This window comes from Macrobrachium rosenbergii, chromosome 29 (assembly GCF_040412425.1).
Source record: "Macrobrachium rosenbergii isolate ZJJX-2024 chromosome 29, ASM4041242v1, whole genome shotgun sequence".
Lineage (NCBI taxonomy): Eukaryota > Metazoa > Arthropoda > Malacostraca > Decapoda > Palaemonidae > Macrobrachium > Macrobrachium rosenbergii.
In genome coordinates this window covers 13,557,748-13,572,717 of record NC_089769.1, presented here as the reverse complement: position 1 = coordinate 13,572,717, position 14,970 = coordinate 13,557,748, and the positions used below count along the sequence as shown (strand labels likewise).

Genomic DNA, 14,970 nt, shown 5'->3' with positions numbered 1-14,970 from the left:
TTTTCTGAAATACATTCTTGAGGACAAACACCTTGCTATTACAACAAATATAGCATACAGGGCTGCATCTTTGGAACCCTTGCATTATGATTTTAGTATTGACTGAAGTTGTTATTTTCCTTCTCTGGTCCTTTGCACTTCAAAGACTGACCTCCTGCAAGACTTCCCATTACCTGATCCCTGAATAAGGTCCTTCGACTCTTGTCACCCCTTCAATTCTGTGGTCCAAATGCAATTACAACTCATATGCTCCAAAGGGGGTCATCTTGACTGCCTTGGCATCATGAGCTCGGATTAGTGAACTGGGCTCTCTTAGATAGGGAAGTTTTTTCACTCATGCACTTAGCCAACAGTTGCTACTGCCTCTTGGCCCAATATTCCTGACCAAGAATGACAACCCTTTGAAGAGAAAATCCCCTATTCTGATAAGGGAACTCAGTATTAATAGATAAAACATTAAGCTCGGCACAAGCACTCCAGGTTCACCTAGATGTTATGGCAAACTTCAAAGATGGTCCTATTTTTCTACATTCTAACACAAAGAAGTCATTCTCTCCACATGGGCTGAGAATTACTCTAGTGTGATTAAAAAGCCAGACCCTCCTTTCCTAAGTTGTATGACATCTAGGTGAGCACATCTCTGGCTTTCTTCAGAAATGTTTCTTTTGAAAAAGACTCTGAGTGTAAAGGGTGGTATTCCTCAAATACCACTGGCATGAGATCAACAGCTAAATTCCCAGCCCCATAGGTGCCCTTCTTGATGTCATGGTCATATTGAGGCATTGCTGGGGATGGTGAAATAATCCTATATCTCAGTCAAACATAATTGGTGCCTTTAATTAAGTCCCCAACCTATGGTGGGAGTCCTGTTCCAGCAGTGCGACATAGGTCGATTTCAACTGTAAATTGGTGCCTATTAATTAATAGGTGCCATAGGTACCGTTAACGGCACTTATGGCACTGTAACTTGATTTCACCACCATAACTAGACACCTATTCTTGTTGTAAACGTCGTTAACTGCGCCGTAAGTGCTGTTAGTGGTGCTTTAATGGCGCTTACAGCGCTGTAACTTGATTACAGCCCTGTAACTAGATACCTATTCTTGATAAATGTATTTGAAAAAGCACTGAAAGTTGGTGCCTCCATAACTTAGGGATGCCCTGTAAATAGTGAATTTGTTTTCTATTCCTTATTGTTGAAAAGTAATCAGTATTTGGAATAAAGTATGTTGGTAATAATTTACGTGATTTTACTGTGAACCATTTTTCCTTCCAAGTTGTTGAATTCTATTATATGAGCTAGGCCACTTCATCAACAGTGAATTTCTTTAGCATGCTCCTTTGAAGATGAACAGCAGCTGCCCTATCAAAAACCAAGCTTTCACATAGGAAAAACCTATTTTTGATAGCCACTGTGAGTCATCAAGCCCACCTGCTTTCTCTGATGAAAAGGCACGGGAATCTGTGGTGAGTGTTTTCTGTCACAGATCTGGCAAGCACAGTAGTAGGGAAAATGGCCAACCTACATACTGCTCCCACATCAGTGCAAGAAGAGTGAATGGGAAAACTGTCCCTTTACACTCTCACTGTACCAACAAGCACTATACTGGCCAAGACCATCTATGACAGAATTCTTTTTATATTGGCTGGTTTGTCTTACAGAACCCTGGAGAAACAATACAAGTTATTTCTTTGAAGATGAACAGCGGCTACCAACAATATATTTTTCCTACGTCAAAACCTGTTATCTAATTTTAGAAAATTTCAATGGATAATTAATCATGATGAGAAATGTAAAAGAATCCCAAAAGCTTGACTCTACAATTATGTTACGAAAATAGTACAGTAGTATTTGCAATAGTACAGGAAGTCCCCGGTTATCGGCAGTCCGGTTTTAGGGCACTTGTCTAGTGGCGACGATAACCGAATTTTTGACACCAATTCCTGATTATCGGCGCTGATCCATGGTTAACGGCAGCACTGGTCCCTGGTTATCGGTGCCGATAACCGGATACCGGCGCCGATAACTGAGGATCAGCACTATTATCGCCGATTTTCAGCTATCATCAGGCTGTCAGGAACAGAACCCCAACGATAACCGGGGACTGCCTGTATATATATTTTGGTTAGTCTGCTTTCATGTAAACTGGAGCTTTACAAACATTAAGTACTTTGTACTTTTCAGAAATTTTATTCAAAAGTACATATGAAAAGAATTATCTAAGGCACAACAGTGGTGAACTGCATAGTGAATTCCTAGTTATTAAAGACAAGTGAATAAAAGATATTAAATACAGACTCTCCAAACACAAAGCAGTAGGAAGCCTAGACAGCAGTAATGGCATATTAAGCAATGTGCTGAACCACTATGGCTCTTATGTATAATCAGTGTTCATTGTTGTTAGAAAGAAATGTATTACACTTTACAAGGTCCCATAGACAAAGCAGGCTGGCGACCACCATAGACACAGCTGTTGAAAATTTTAGGCCAATTTAAGACTACAGTAACAAGCAAAGGCAAATAACCCCAAAATGGGATCAACCTCTCAATAAACAGAAACAAACTATCAAAGTTACACAAAAACAAAGGGCAGGAAGGTAGACTGATTAATTAGAGCCGTGAAGTTAGAAGATAATGACAAGACTGCATCTAGAGCAAAAAAAAAAAAAAAAAATCCAAAAACATTTCTTTTACATGTTAACAGTAGCAAACTAAAAAGGAGTAAAATTATAGGCAGTGCTGTAGCCATGGCAGTGGTATCAAATGAATACTTTGCCAGTGCAAAAAAAATTCATAGTATATCATAATATACAAATGAAATGTGTCACTAAGAAAAATGGTTATAACAGATGAAACTAAGGAAAATAGATACAGCAGAAGGAATTGTAAAAATCAAAATAAGAAAGCTTAACCAAAACAAATCCCCCCTGTCCTAACAGATGATTTCCAAGGGAGATTAGGGACTTGGAAGAAGTTGCTTCTCACTTGTGTCACCTTGGAGGGAAGAAAAGTGGTAAAGAATATTCAAAATGGGTTCTAAGGATGAATCAGGAAACTATAGGCTTATCAGGCTAACTTCAATCCCTGCGGAAAGTCTTGAATCTACCATAGCAGATGGCATACTGAAACACTTGAAAATTATACAATCAAATTCTACAACTAGATAAAAGAATGGCTAAATGACAGAATAAGGGCGCTGTCATCACTAGAACATTCTCTTGCTAGCAGTCACTTGGTGTACCTCAGGGGTTTGGTGCCTGGTTCTTTGCTCTTTGTTATCAACATAGGGCTGTCCAGCAAAATAGGCAAGTCTGCCAGTGACACAAAACTTGGTAATGGTGTTATTATTATACAACAATAAAACAGTTATAAGAAGACCTGGAGAAAATAAGTAATTGGTAAGTAAAATGGCAGGTGCCATTCAACTTAGAAAAATGCGGTCATGCACATATGTTATAAAAATAAGAAAGCCACCTATGCCTTCTTGGCAAGGAGACAGTTTGTTGTTAACAAGATTAAGATCAAAAAGTCATCATTAATGGTGACTTAATGGTTTGTAAGCAACACATAGCAGCTGAAAACAAAGCCCAAAAAATACTACGATATATTGCCTAGCAGGTTGTGAACAACTCTTTAGGCTCTCTTGACCCTGAAACATTACAGTATATGCACAGGTTTCTCACCAGCACAGAATGTAGGAGTTACTCACCACTTCTTTTTATTTGGTTTTCTACTTCAAAGAAAACCCACCAGTAATGAGACTATAAAAAAGGAGACAATACTAACCATATATAATGGTCTTGTTAGATACCACTTAGAAGAGAAAACATAGATCAGACACAGTACAGGCTAGAGTATCAAATTGATACCATCATTCAGTTACTTTTGATACCTACAAGGCTACAAAGCCTTAATGCAAACACTCTTAAAAAAATGTCTATTAAGACACCAGTTGATGGAAACTGAAGATACTTAAAGGTATAAATAAGATAAACCACGTTTTATTAATCTTTGGTCACCAAGCTAGGCCCAACTGATGGAAAATGGAACTAAAAATGTTCAAAACATCACAGTAGGAACATCTTCATCTATAAGACAACCTCCTTTTGGAGCAGTCTACCAGCTGAGGATATGAAAGTACCACTACTGGCCAGTTCAAGAACAGATTTGATGAAGTGTGATACACTCCAGTAACTTTCTTATATAAAACTTCCTTGGATAAACTAGCATGTCTCTGAGGCCCTTCTATCCATGGAATTATATGTAATTTATCCTAATCAGCATATCACAAGTCCCCACTAGTAAGTGCTGGAAAACAATTCACAACTGCTGAAGTACATGGAGGGAAGCCAGTAGTCTTGTTGCTAAAGGTCTGCCTTGTTGTCCCCGGTTACGGCGGGTCTGGTTAAGGTCAGTTTTACCTTCCAGTACATGGATCAGATGGGAAAATAAGCCCGGTTATCATCAACCCTCAGAAGAAATGTGTCAGTGTACATGTCAGAAATGTGTGAGTGCATGTGTGTGTGTGTTCTACTCAGAGTATGAATGCCATACTTATAAACCTGCATTTGGGACAGTTGGGAGAGGAAAGAATCCTCTAAAAAGCCTATGCTGAGGCTCTAAATATTCAGAGGGGGGAGGAAGCATCTCTCATTTTCAAAGAAGGCACTGCATTGTCAACATTTCAACATCTCTGAAAATGTTGCAACTTGAAAGGATAAAGGAACAGGACATCATTAAAAAGAAAACTACAATAATGAGCAAGAAGCCTTGCTCCTTGTTAATGACTGGGAAAGTTTACCTTGATACTAATTTTCTGAGGAACAGCCTTGTGGAACTCATTTTGGGAACTCTCAATCCTCTTGAACATACAAAAAAATACTAAGCCAAGAAATATGAAAGATCAAAAGAAAGCTCTTCTACTTGTGTTAACTGTGTTGTACAGTATATTTATCAAATTCTCCAAATAACCCAGTCCCAGAGCTATTGTTTCTTTGATCCACCAAAACCATTACAGTACTGTATATCCTTTTTAGCATTGCTATCAGCTTAGGAAAAAAATGTCTTTGTATTATTAATGGTGTCAGTGATCAGATATTTTCTATTCCAGCAATGTATTTCTGGACTTTTACAGGTAAGTAGCCAATGGTAAAAATGAACAAACCAGATAATACCCTCTTTGTGGAAATTTGAGTTCTTGCTAAAGAAGAATTGCACACTACCACCTCAGAGAAAGACATACGGTAACTGATATGCTGATAGTATTTAGAGGTTAAAATATCAGTCTGGGTAGTTTAAGCAGTGTCTTCTGGCTTCATGTAACAGAAAAAGAGGCAGAAAACGAAAGCTGATGAGCAATTGCTATTCTACAATATGGCAAAAAACAAAACGACGTGAATGAAGAAAAATCAGTACAAGTTACAGTACCAATGAAAAGAAATGAATACTTTGGCAGAGTCAATATAGGTTTTATAGAGTGACATCAGCTGCCCCATGGTGTTGATGATAACCATTTGAAGCAGATGAGTTATCAGTTATTGTTTGAATTCTATAATACATCATTACCTTAGCCTCTTTTGGCCACATATGTTACTGAGTTTAACTGCTTACCTTCAGGAAATAAGCAACCTGTGTCTCTTTGCAACCTTCATCTTTTCTCATTTGTTTAACTTTACTCAGTTTGACATTAAGTCCATTGATTTACAACCGATGAAATAATTAATTAATGGATGCAATGTTGAAAACAAGTTTAGAATTGATTTACCCTCAGAAAACACCTTTGCTTTAACCTTCACAAACTATTTCCATATGTTAACTGTTTTTACCTTTACAGTATTATACCAATTTAATTTTCACTTCTATTTTCAATTTTCCCTCTTGAATTGCTCTTCCAATAAGAGCTCTTATTAATGTAGCATTCCCAATTTTAACTTGTAGCATAAATAAGCAACAGTAATACTAAATTCAAAACTACATGTGTGTCATATGCCAATAAGAAATTTACACATACTCTAGCAATGGTTACACTGTAAAACATTCCAAATTTCATTTTTAGTGTCAATCTTATCAATACACAATTGAAAAATTGTGTATTCCATAACACAATCTGAATAATAAACAAGTAAAAAAGAATAAAATTTCATTGCTTTGCACTGCTGTCAACATAACATATGCTAATCTCAGCTTTAAGCAATTTTTTGGTTGCTTACTTACCTACTCACTCGCAAACAAAATTTTTTCAATAATGACTATACTCAAAATACAAACACAACAAAAATTAGCTTGGAAATGTTCATTCTAAAATACTTTTTCAAAATCAAGCACAAAAATCTTAGCACTTGCATACAATCTAAGGTCTTTGGCTGTGTAATTTCACCTCAATCAAAAAAGTCTGACAGTCAAAACTACAGACAGGACAACTCCTATCCTTTCAATTGCTTAATAAAGCTTAAAACAACAGAAAAGTTTGGGGGTACTAGGTCAACAAGCAAACTTACCCTTTTTTGTAAGCGTAGGCATTAACAAGTAAGCGTGTAATGTTCTGTCAAATAACGTTAAAGGCAAGAAGAAGAATTGCTGATTACTAAATCTACAATACTGTATATTATTTGTGAATAATTACGTAAGTAAAAAAATAAAAAAGTGTTCATAAAGTAACTATGAACTAAAGTACATTATATGGGTCGAGAGAGAGAGAGAGAGAGAGAGAGAGAGAGAGAGAGAGAGAGAGAGAGAGAGAGAGAGAGAGAGAGAGAGAGAGAGAGAGAGAGAGAATGGGGTAATAGTCTATAAAGTATACGTTACTTGTCCATAAAATTATAAATAATGTACAGCATTGCAAGCATTAGTATATTGTACAACAGTGGCCTTTAGGATCATATCAATGACTACAGGGTGGTCATAGATTGCATGAATAATGAAACCAATACCTTACTAATTAAGGGAAGGGTAAGTGCATACTAAAATTTTGGTATATCATCATCACTGAGCTTTTGGCTCTTGAAAATATTGAATAGCTATGAATTAAGCAAATCATCTTTGCCTAGAATGAAAAGTAAGTTTACTGGTGTTCTCATTTTCTCATTTTATGGTAAAAGCTGTGAAAATGTAGATTCATGCTTCGGAGTGTTTCCTTAAAAACAAAAAGTAATATTTGCTTTTTCATTAGACTTAGTGAACCCCAAACTTAGATCTGTTTAGAAGACACTGGGATGAAATAACACAGCCAACATATCCATTCCAATTAAATTTAATCAACTACATCTACAAAATTATTTATATATAAAGAAGACCGAAGGAAATTACAAGATCAGTTGACAGGACATTAAGTATTGTATGCCAGTTTTGCATACCTAACTTCTTACAATCATCTACATCATCTACAGACAAGACAAGAAATCAGTCATCCTCTGTATACAGTAAAATTCTGGTACTCTATTAAATTTTGGTGTAACAATGCAATTCAGGTACTGTCTTTATTTCACATGTCTGCATTAGTAACATCAATCAAAAAATATCATTAGTATACAATACACAATAGTTAATTAGGTTAATTTTAGGTGAATTTGACAATTATTGTTCAAGATATATAACTGCTTGTGTGACACTGTCGCCCATCTAAAGAAAACATTGTGGAGAAGAGAGTGATGTATTGAGTGTAATATCTATGGCAATTACTGCTTATTAGAATAAATTACTGTAAATATGGACTTGGAATAAAACTCCACAAACATTCCTTTCGAAGGTACAACATCATCCTATGAGAGAGAGAGAGAGAGAGAGAGAGAGAGAGAGAGAGAGAGAGAGAGAGAGAGAGAGAGAGAGAGAGAACAGTTCCACCTGAGTAGTATGAGGATTACCTAGCTAAAGTCCTCTTCTTTTCATTCCAGACATGGTGACATGCTGTATATTTTCCATGCCTCTCACAGAGGTCCTTTCGTATTTTAATAAAGATAAGGTGACACAATACATTTTCCCCACCTTTCACTTAGGCCCTCCCCTTTTTAATATGGATATGGTGACATTCTGTACATTTTCCCTTACATCTTACTTAGTCCTCCCCTTTTTAACAGAGATATACTGACATTCTGTATATCTTCTCCAACTCTCACTTGGGTCATCTACTTTAATGTAATGGTGAAATGCTGTACATTTATGCCACCACTCACTAAAATCCCCTCCCCCTTAATAAAGATTTTCCACCGCTCTCTCTAATCTGCAACCATAAACAGTCATCAGATCACTAAGTACATAATTTGTTTATTTTCAACAAGAAGTTTGTGGGAACATTACCAGGGAGAGAGAGAGAGAGAGAGAGAGAGAGAGAGAGAGAGAGAGAGAGAGAGAGAGAGAGAGAGAGAGAGAGAGAGAGAGAGAGAGAGAGAGAGAGAGAGAGAGAGAGAGAGAGAGAGAGAGAGAGAGAGAGAGGTATTTAAATTTCAATTAGGCCTTTCAGTAAAGTTATTTTTCTCATTGTGTAAAGTTAAACACTGCAAACCACTAAAATAGCTTCTTCAGAAGCTCAGGGTGCATTTGTATGAGAGAAGGACCAGAAATGTAAATTCATGAATTAATATCTTGTTAAAATAAAGATCTTTACATATTACTTTAACAGTTGATTTCCCAAAAAGGGTCTTGAAAACTCGTAAGCAGCAATCACTGTTAACATAGATATTACAAGGTGCCTTGAAAAGTAGAGTACCATTTAAAATAGTAGTACTGTGTATACAAGTAGTCTAAGGTCTGACAATAACAGTGGAGCTGTAAACGAAACACTAAGTAACAACAGAAATACTATTTTTAAAGCTAATCTAGAAGGGAAAAATTACTTTCCACCATCAAAATGCAACAAGACAACAACACATCTTAAATTTAGAAAAGTGTAAATACTGTATATTACTTACTAAGCAGGATACGAGGAAAGTAAATGCATCTTTGATAAATTCTGATTCCTTACGGCTGAGGTTCATCACAGTGTTAATGAATAAAATTCTCTTAATGCTAGCATGCATTCCAAAATTACATGCATTTTTACAATTTTGTTTTTTTATAAATTTCCTTTAGATTTTAGAAACATCCAAACTATAAATGTCTGGATTCAACGGGGTCGTTAGTGGTTTACACCAAATGAATAGAAATTGATGGGAGATCAGGAGAGTAATGAGAATAGCCCTGAAGTAATAATCGCGAGGTTTTACCTTTAATGATTTCTACAGGGAAGAGGTCCATTTTCTCCACCCTTTTCTCCAGCTCATACTCAGCACTAGCTGCAACAGGGTCCACTTCATCATTTTTTCTGTCATATTCTGTTACTGAGTATGTGCTAAATACCTGCAAAGAGAATTACAGAGAAAGAATGCATCAATGTCCAGAACCTAAAATGACTTAAAAGTCGAGTACATCCATAAGAGTAACACCAATCCAAAGGAATATTGTATCACTATTATGTGAGTTTACATACGTTTCAACAAATACAAAACTCAAAATACAGCATTAAGTAATAACAGTTCTGAAACTCCCATCATCCATTTCATCATTCCAATTCTTAAAACTATAGTAATGTGAATACTACATACAATAATGAATAATTTCTACAAATGTGATGACTAAACTGAGAGGCAAAACCAACCCCAACAAGTTAAGACCAATACTCAAATAATGCGACAGGATCTTGGAATAAGATCTACAATAACTTGTATCATACTATCTCTGTGAAAAACTTATACCTACACAAACATTCTTTGATAAAAAGTTTTCATAGTCACTAATGTATGAAAATACTAATTTTCATCAGCAATTCTCTCTTATGCTAATTTTTCCAGCTACATTACAAAAAAGTCATAAAACACAGTTGGGATATCACAAGAAAAGGTCTCAAAGCATTATATTACTTAGTGTAAAATAAAATAAAATTAACCCTACCACAACTGTGACAAAATAGCAAATCTTAGACTGATACTATCCACACCTAAGGTTCCAAAACATTTTGGTTGGCATAGAGCAACATATTTTCTGAATGAGGTGAGACTAATGTCAGAGTCCTTCCTTTTTGCATGTGGCCACATAACTATTATAAGGCTGCCATCATTGCTGGCAACCCTAAGAATGCTTGGTCCACTGACTGAGTTTGTTCCCTAGTACCAAGCTATGGAAGTTGCTCTGTACTATTGATTTATCAAATTCCAATAACTTTCTTTCTTTCTCATTACTTCTGGGGTTTTTCTTTAGACTTTGCCTACATTAAGACATTAAGTTAACTAAAAAAAACCATGAAATTGGACACATTACTTAAGTAATTTTCTTACTTGACTAAGAAAAATATTTTAAAATTTTGCTCAGTGATGTTACTCACAAATTTAAAAAGTTTTTGAGGGTGAACATTACTTGATTTTTTAATTTTTCATTAGGAGGATGGCTCCTAAGGGTAACCAACATCTATAAAATGTCTATTTGTAAGGGATAAAGCTGCAAGCCTCATACCCATGGTTCCTTCCTGTCTTCTCTAAGCAAGAGTCACCCACCCATACTACTGTAGGACTGGCCGATTATTACAGTAATTACCCTGGGCCCGACTCTTTGCAACACAGTATCTTTCTCTAGCCTGGGGAATATACAAGTGGTGAACCCAAATTATCAAGCCACAACACATCTTTATAAAGGAAAACTGATACATACTAATATTACCACAATGCAGTAAGTCTGTGAAGCCTCCTTTTCATTGCACTAGCAAACTGTACCTGAATGGGTTCCTTTGAAAAAGAGAGCTTTGTATGAGGATGAAAAGGCAGTGTAGGATCCATGTCCTCTTCATCATCATCTTCAGGTAAACCAGGAACTTCCACCCAAAAATGCCCATCCTCTAGGTAATGGACCCCATCCTCAACCAAAACCTGGAAATTAAAAGGCAAAAGAACGAATTGTTTCTGAAATGCAAAACACATGCTAAAAATTATTGCAAAATATTACAGAGTACAATGATCACAGCAGTACTGCTTTATAAATTGTGATAAATATTACCAAGATGCCAAATCATTATGCACCTGATTGTTACTTTACATCCTAGAGAAGCCAAAAAAAATCTGATGTAAGGAAACAATGAAAATATACCTCTTTAACTCTTGACACCTGGCAAATATCGCCAGTTTCCTCTGAGGAATCTGCCTCTGATGGCTCATCTTCAGGACTTAGAGGAGAGGCTAATGTTGCATCGAAATGAGATGCTACCCTGGTATCGAACTCATCCTCATTTGGAGCAAAATGAGGAGGAATTGGAGGGGTTATGTCTGCATAGTGAGGTGGAACAGCGGGGGGTATGTCATAATGAGGTGGCACTGAGGAAAGCCCTTCACCATGGTGGGGAGGAATAGGGGGTGGAGGGGGTGGCAATATTTTGGAGGAGTCCTCATTTGGTGGTGACAACAGTAGAACCACTTCCTGAGCCTCTTCGTCAGACAAAATGCTCTGACTCTCCCTGTAAATGCAAGCTTTTATATAGCACAACAGTAAAAACATACCGTACATTAGACTTTATTAGAAACTGTCAAAGCATAGTCACAATCTGATGAATCAACTTTACTGGATTAACGTTCAAGGACAACTCTACAAATAAAAAAATCCAACTAAACAAACACTTCACAAATAAAATCACAATTTATGAAATCTTATATAATAAATTACTTTGACAGATCAAAACTCAACTGGTTAAAAAATTCACTGTGAAGTACTCCTTATTACAAGTAATATCCATTTCACTATGAACATCAATTATTTTTCTAGAGCAGTCTACAAACAAAGCAAAAAAGCATTATCAATCAAGATGAAAAAAACCCTAAATGCTATCTTATTCTTATCATTTGTTTCAGCTGAAAAGAGAATTATATTGGTCAACTTTCAAGGTCTTGTAACTGAAAAAATGTACTAGATGATCCTCCACAAACCAACAGTTTATACAGTTATTAATGTATCCATGACACAAAGCTTAAGAAATTTAAGCAAAATATACAAGACGAAAATAAACTGAGAAAACTATTCATTAAAAGGCTTTCTGTACACTGTCAAATTTCATTAATATCAAAAGCTCTGTAAAATAAAACCACGTTAATCTAAGCTACCAAAATTATACACAATACAAGAAATAAGTGCTTAAAATTTTATTTCTACAAATTACAGAAATGAGACTGGATGAGCAAAATACTAATTTACAGAATGGAACAAAAAACAATTAATAAAATTTTCCAAAATGATAATCATCACAGCACTAGTACGTAAAAGGAAGTAAAACTACGGTATACAATTCATAAACTTACCGAACTTTGCCTTCCACAATGCTGGTAGTTTCAAACACAAGCACAACCATGCAAGAAGAATAAAAAAAAAGCAAAGGGTTAGTGGCCAAGCAGCTATTTGCTCTCTAATTCATGAAATGAATGACAGAAGGGACACGAATCTCAAACGGAAAAACTACCAAAGTTAACATGCTACTAAGATAAGAGAGAGGCAAAATAATTCAAGTCTCACTGGACCTACAATCAGATAAGTTTCAGGGAAGCACATTACAGGGATGCATTAGCCAGTCATCGCTGACTGTTAACTGGAAATGTGGTATGATTTTCAACCTAGACTTGTCAGTAATTAATTTGAAAAGAGTGTTTTACATCTACCAGTACCATACCATATACTGAAAGGTAAACATATGGATAAAGGAAGCCTAAGACTGAAAATTCAAACTAAAAAACCTAAAACAAAAACCCACGTTAAATCCTGGGACAAGAACCTAAATATTAATCATATGGTCATTTGATTTTCTACGCTGTATTTCCGATATTATAATATTATCTGTATTGAAGGTTCAGAAAGTTTACACTTATTTGTCAAGCTGTCTCTCCTGTTATTCACTGCTATTTTCTTTATGCACTCTTACTTTTTATTTTTTTTTACATACAGATACTTGGCTTTTGTTTTGTACAAGCTTGTTTTATAAATTGACATCCTTTTGGGCTTCTTATAACAATAATAATAGCAATCCTCAAAACCTGATCACTATAAACAAATGAAAACGGAAACAATTCTGAAAGGCAATTTGTCAAAACCATGTAACTTCATCAAAGTGCAACACTGTAAGACCATGTTAATTGAAAAAATATATAAAAAAATTCATGCAGAAACAACTTTTGTACTTGAATGGTACGTGTTACAGGAAGGGGATAGGTCTATTTAACCTCTAAGCACAGACAATACTCACATTACCTTACAAGGATAATGCTTAACAGCAACTTTAAAAGAAAAAATCTGTCTGACATCTACAAGTGAATTTTATTTCAAGAAGTTTTCTCCGACTACTCATTTTTCTCTCTCAATATTTTACACTCAAATTTCCCTAGTTCCTTAACAAAACTCTTAAAAATTAATCTAAATAAATTATACTGTTACTGAATCACAATCAGTCGGGCACAAAGAGGAGCAATCAAACTTATTTGAATCTGGACAGCTAAGTCATGCCAAATATTATGGCTAGTTTAAAAAAAAAAAACCACCATATCAGGCAAAATTTAATTTTTGCTTTCTCTCATGTACACTTTTTGAGGCTGTATTAAGTTCATCTCTTATTATACGCACCTAAAGCTTTGGAGAAATTTAATCCTACAAAATTCATAAATGGGGGGCAGGACTAAGATTAATCATCATATTCAAGTCATAAACACAAGATTATTGTCATTTCATCACATTGGAACTCTTTGTAACTTATCAAAGATCTTGGACTGTCAATACAGGTAAATAGCTTTTGCCAACAGCACTGGTGGTCTGGCTGGTAGGTCATGCAATAACACAGATGCAGTTAATATGCTAACAGTTTGTAGTCCTACTTCAGTGCTGGCAAATTCTGTGGTGAAACTACAATATTATAGTGTGAGTGACTCGATTATCCACACTTAAAACGATAGCGCACAGACTGGAAACAGTAAATTTAATTATTAATAATCTTATTCAGGAAAAATTTTGATGATATTTGTTATGTTTTGCAATGCTGAACTGTAACACTAATGATACTAAAATTTAAAAAAAGAAATTAGCAGAGACCAGTTAAACAGAATGATCCTCACACTTGTTTTCACCAACAGAACAACCAGGCCACTTTCAGGTAAAAATATCATTTAGTAAAAAAATAGAAAATCCATGAAGGTTTGAAACTTAAACTTCAATAACTTATTCATTTTAACTTAAAATACATTCTTAAACTTCTTCTTAAAAGAACAACAATGATCATGCAAAAAATGGTGATATTTCTTGTTATTGCATTCAACTTTCGTTCATGAAAAACAACCATAGCAGTTGCAAGGGTTTACTGGAACTACTATACTCAAAGTTACGTCATCAAAGCATAACTGCTGAATTCTGCATCAAACACAAAAACATCAACACCTATAATAATAAAAGCAACAGTAATAATATCAATAAATAATATTTGATGAAGATAATGATGACTGGAGAGAGAAGTAATAATAATAATAATAATAATAATAATATAATAATAATAATAATAATAATAATAATAATAATAATAATAATAATAATAATAATAGTAACATCTACTGTGTTAACACCAAGTACACAACTACGATACATTACTCTGACGAAGGGTGCAGAACTACATTCGAAACGTAACATCAACATCAACATCTCCGGCTGTTGAAACATCCGGGCACTCACGATTACACCCACCAAATAATGATCTACTTCCGATGGCTGGTGACTCGTCCGCCTCGTGCAACTCTCGATCCCCTACTTCTTTTCACTGAGGCGAGGCTCCATTGTCTACTCGTCCACTTACTAACAAGCCGTGTCAGTCATTACTGGCTAAGAAGTCTGCTTGACAGTCTGAACACAAACACACACACACACACACAAGCAAAAGTTCGGAAACACGTCTTACAAATCTGCTACTATCACAGTAAACATTTTCTACTGTGGTC

At 35.4% G+C, this 14,970-nt stretch overlaps 1 protein-coding gene across 50 annotated transcripts in view; it reads right to left on the bottom strand.

Moving 5' to 3' along the window:
• LOC136854603 (uncharacterized) overlaps positions 1 to 14,970 on the bottom strand; it is a 671,913-nt gene that overhangs the window by 109,733 nt on the left and 547,210 nt on the right. For 29 of the 50 annotated variants that reach the window (XM_067131084.1, XM_067131087.1, XM_067131091.1 and 26 more), the window contains 3 exons: positions 11,108 to 11,471; positions 10,738 to 10,890; positions 9,199 to 9,331 (listed from right to left, as the gene is read on the bottom strand). In XM_067131084.1, coding sequence (XP_066987185.1) covers positions 9,199 to 9,331; positions 10,738 to 10,890; positions 11,108 to 11,471 — 650 coding nt within the window. Of the gene's footprint in view, positions 1 to 9,198; positions 9,332 to 10,737; positions 10,891 to 11,107; positions 11,472 to 12,306; positions 12,328 to 14,970 lie in introns of all 50 variants that reach the window. The other 21 variants (XM_067131080.1, XM_067131113.1, XM_067131090.1 and 18 more) reach the window with 1 other exon arrangement.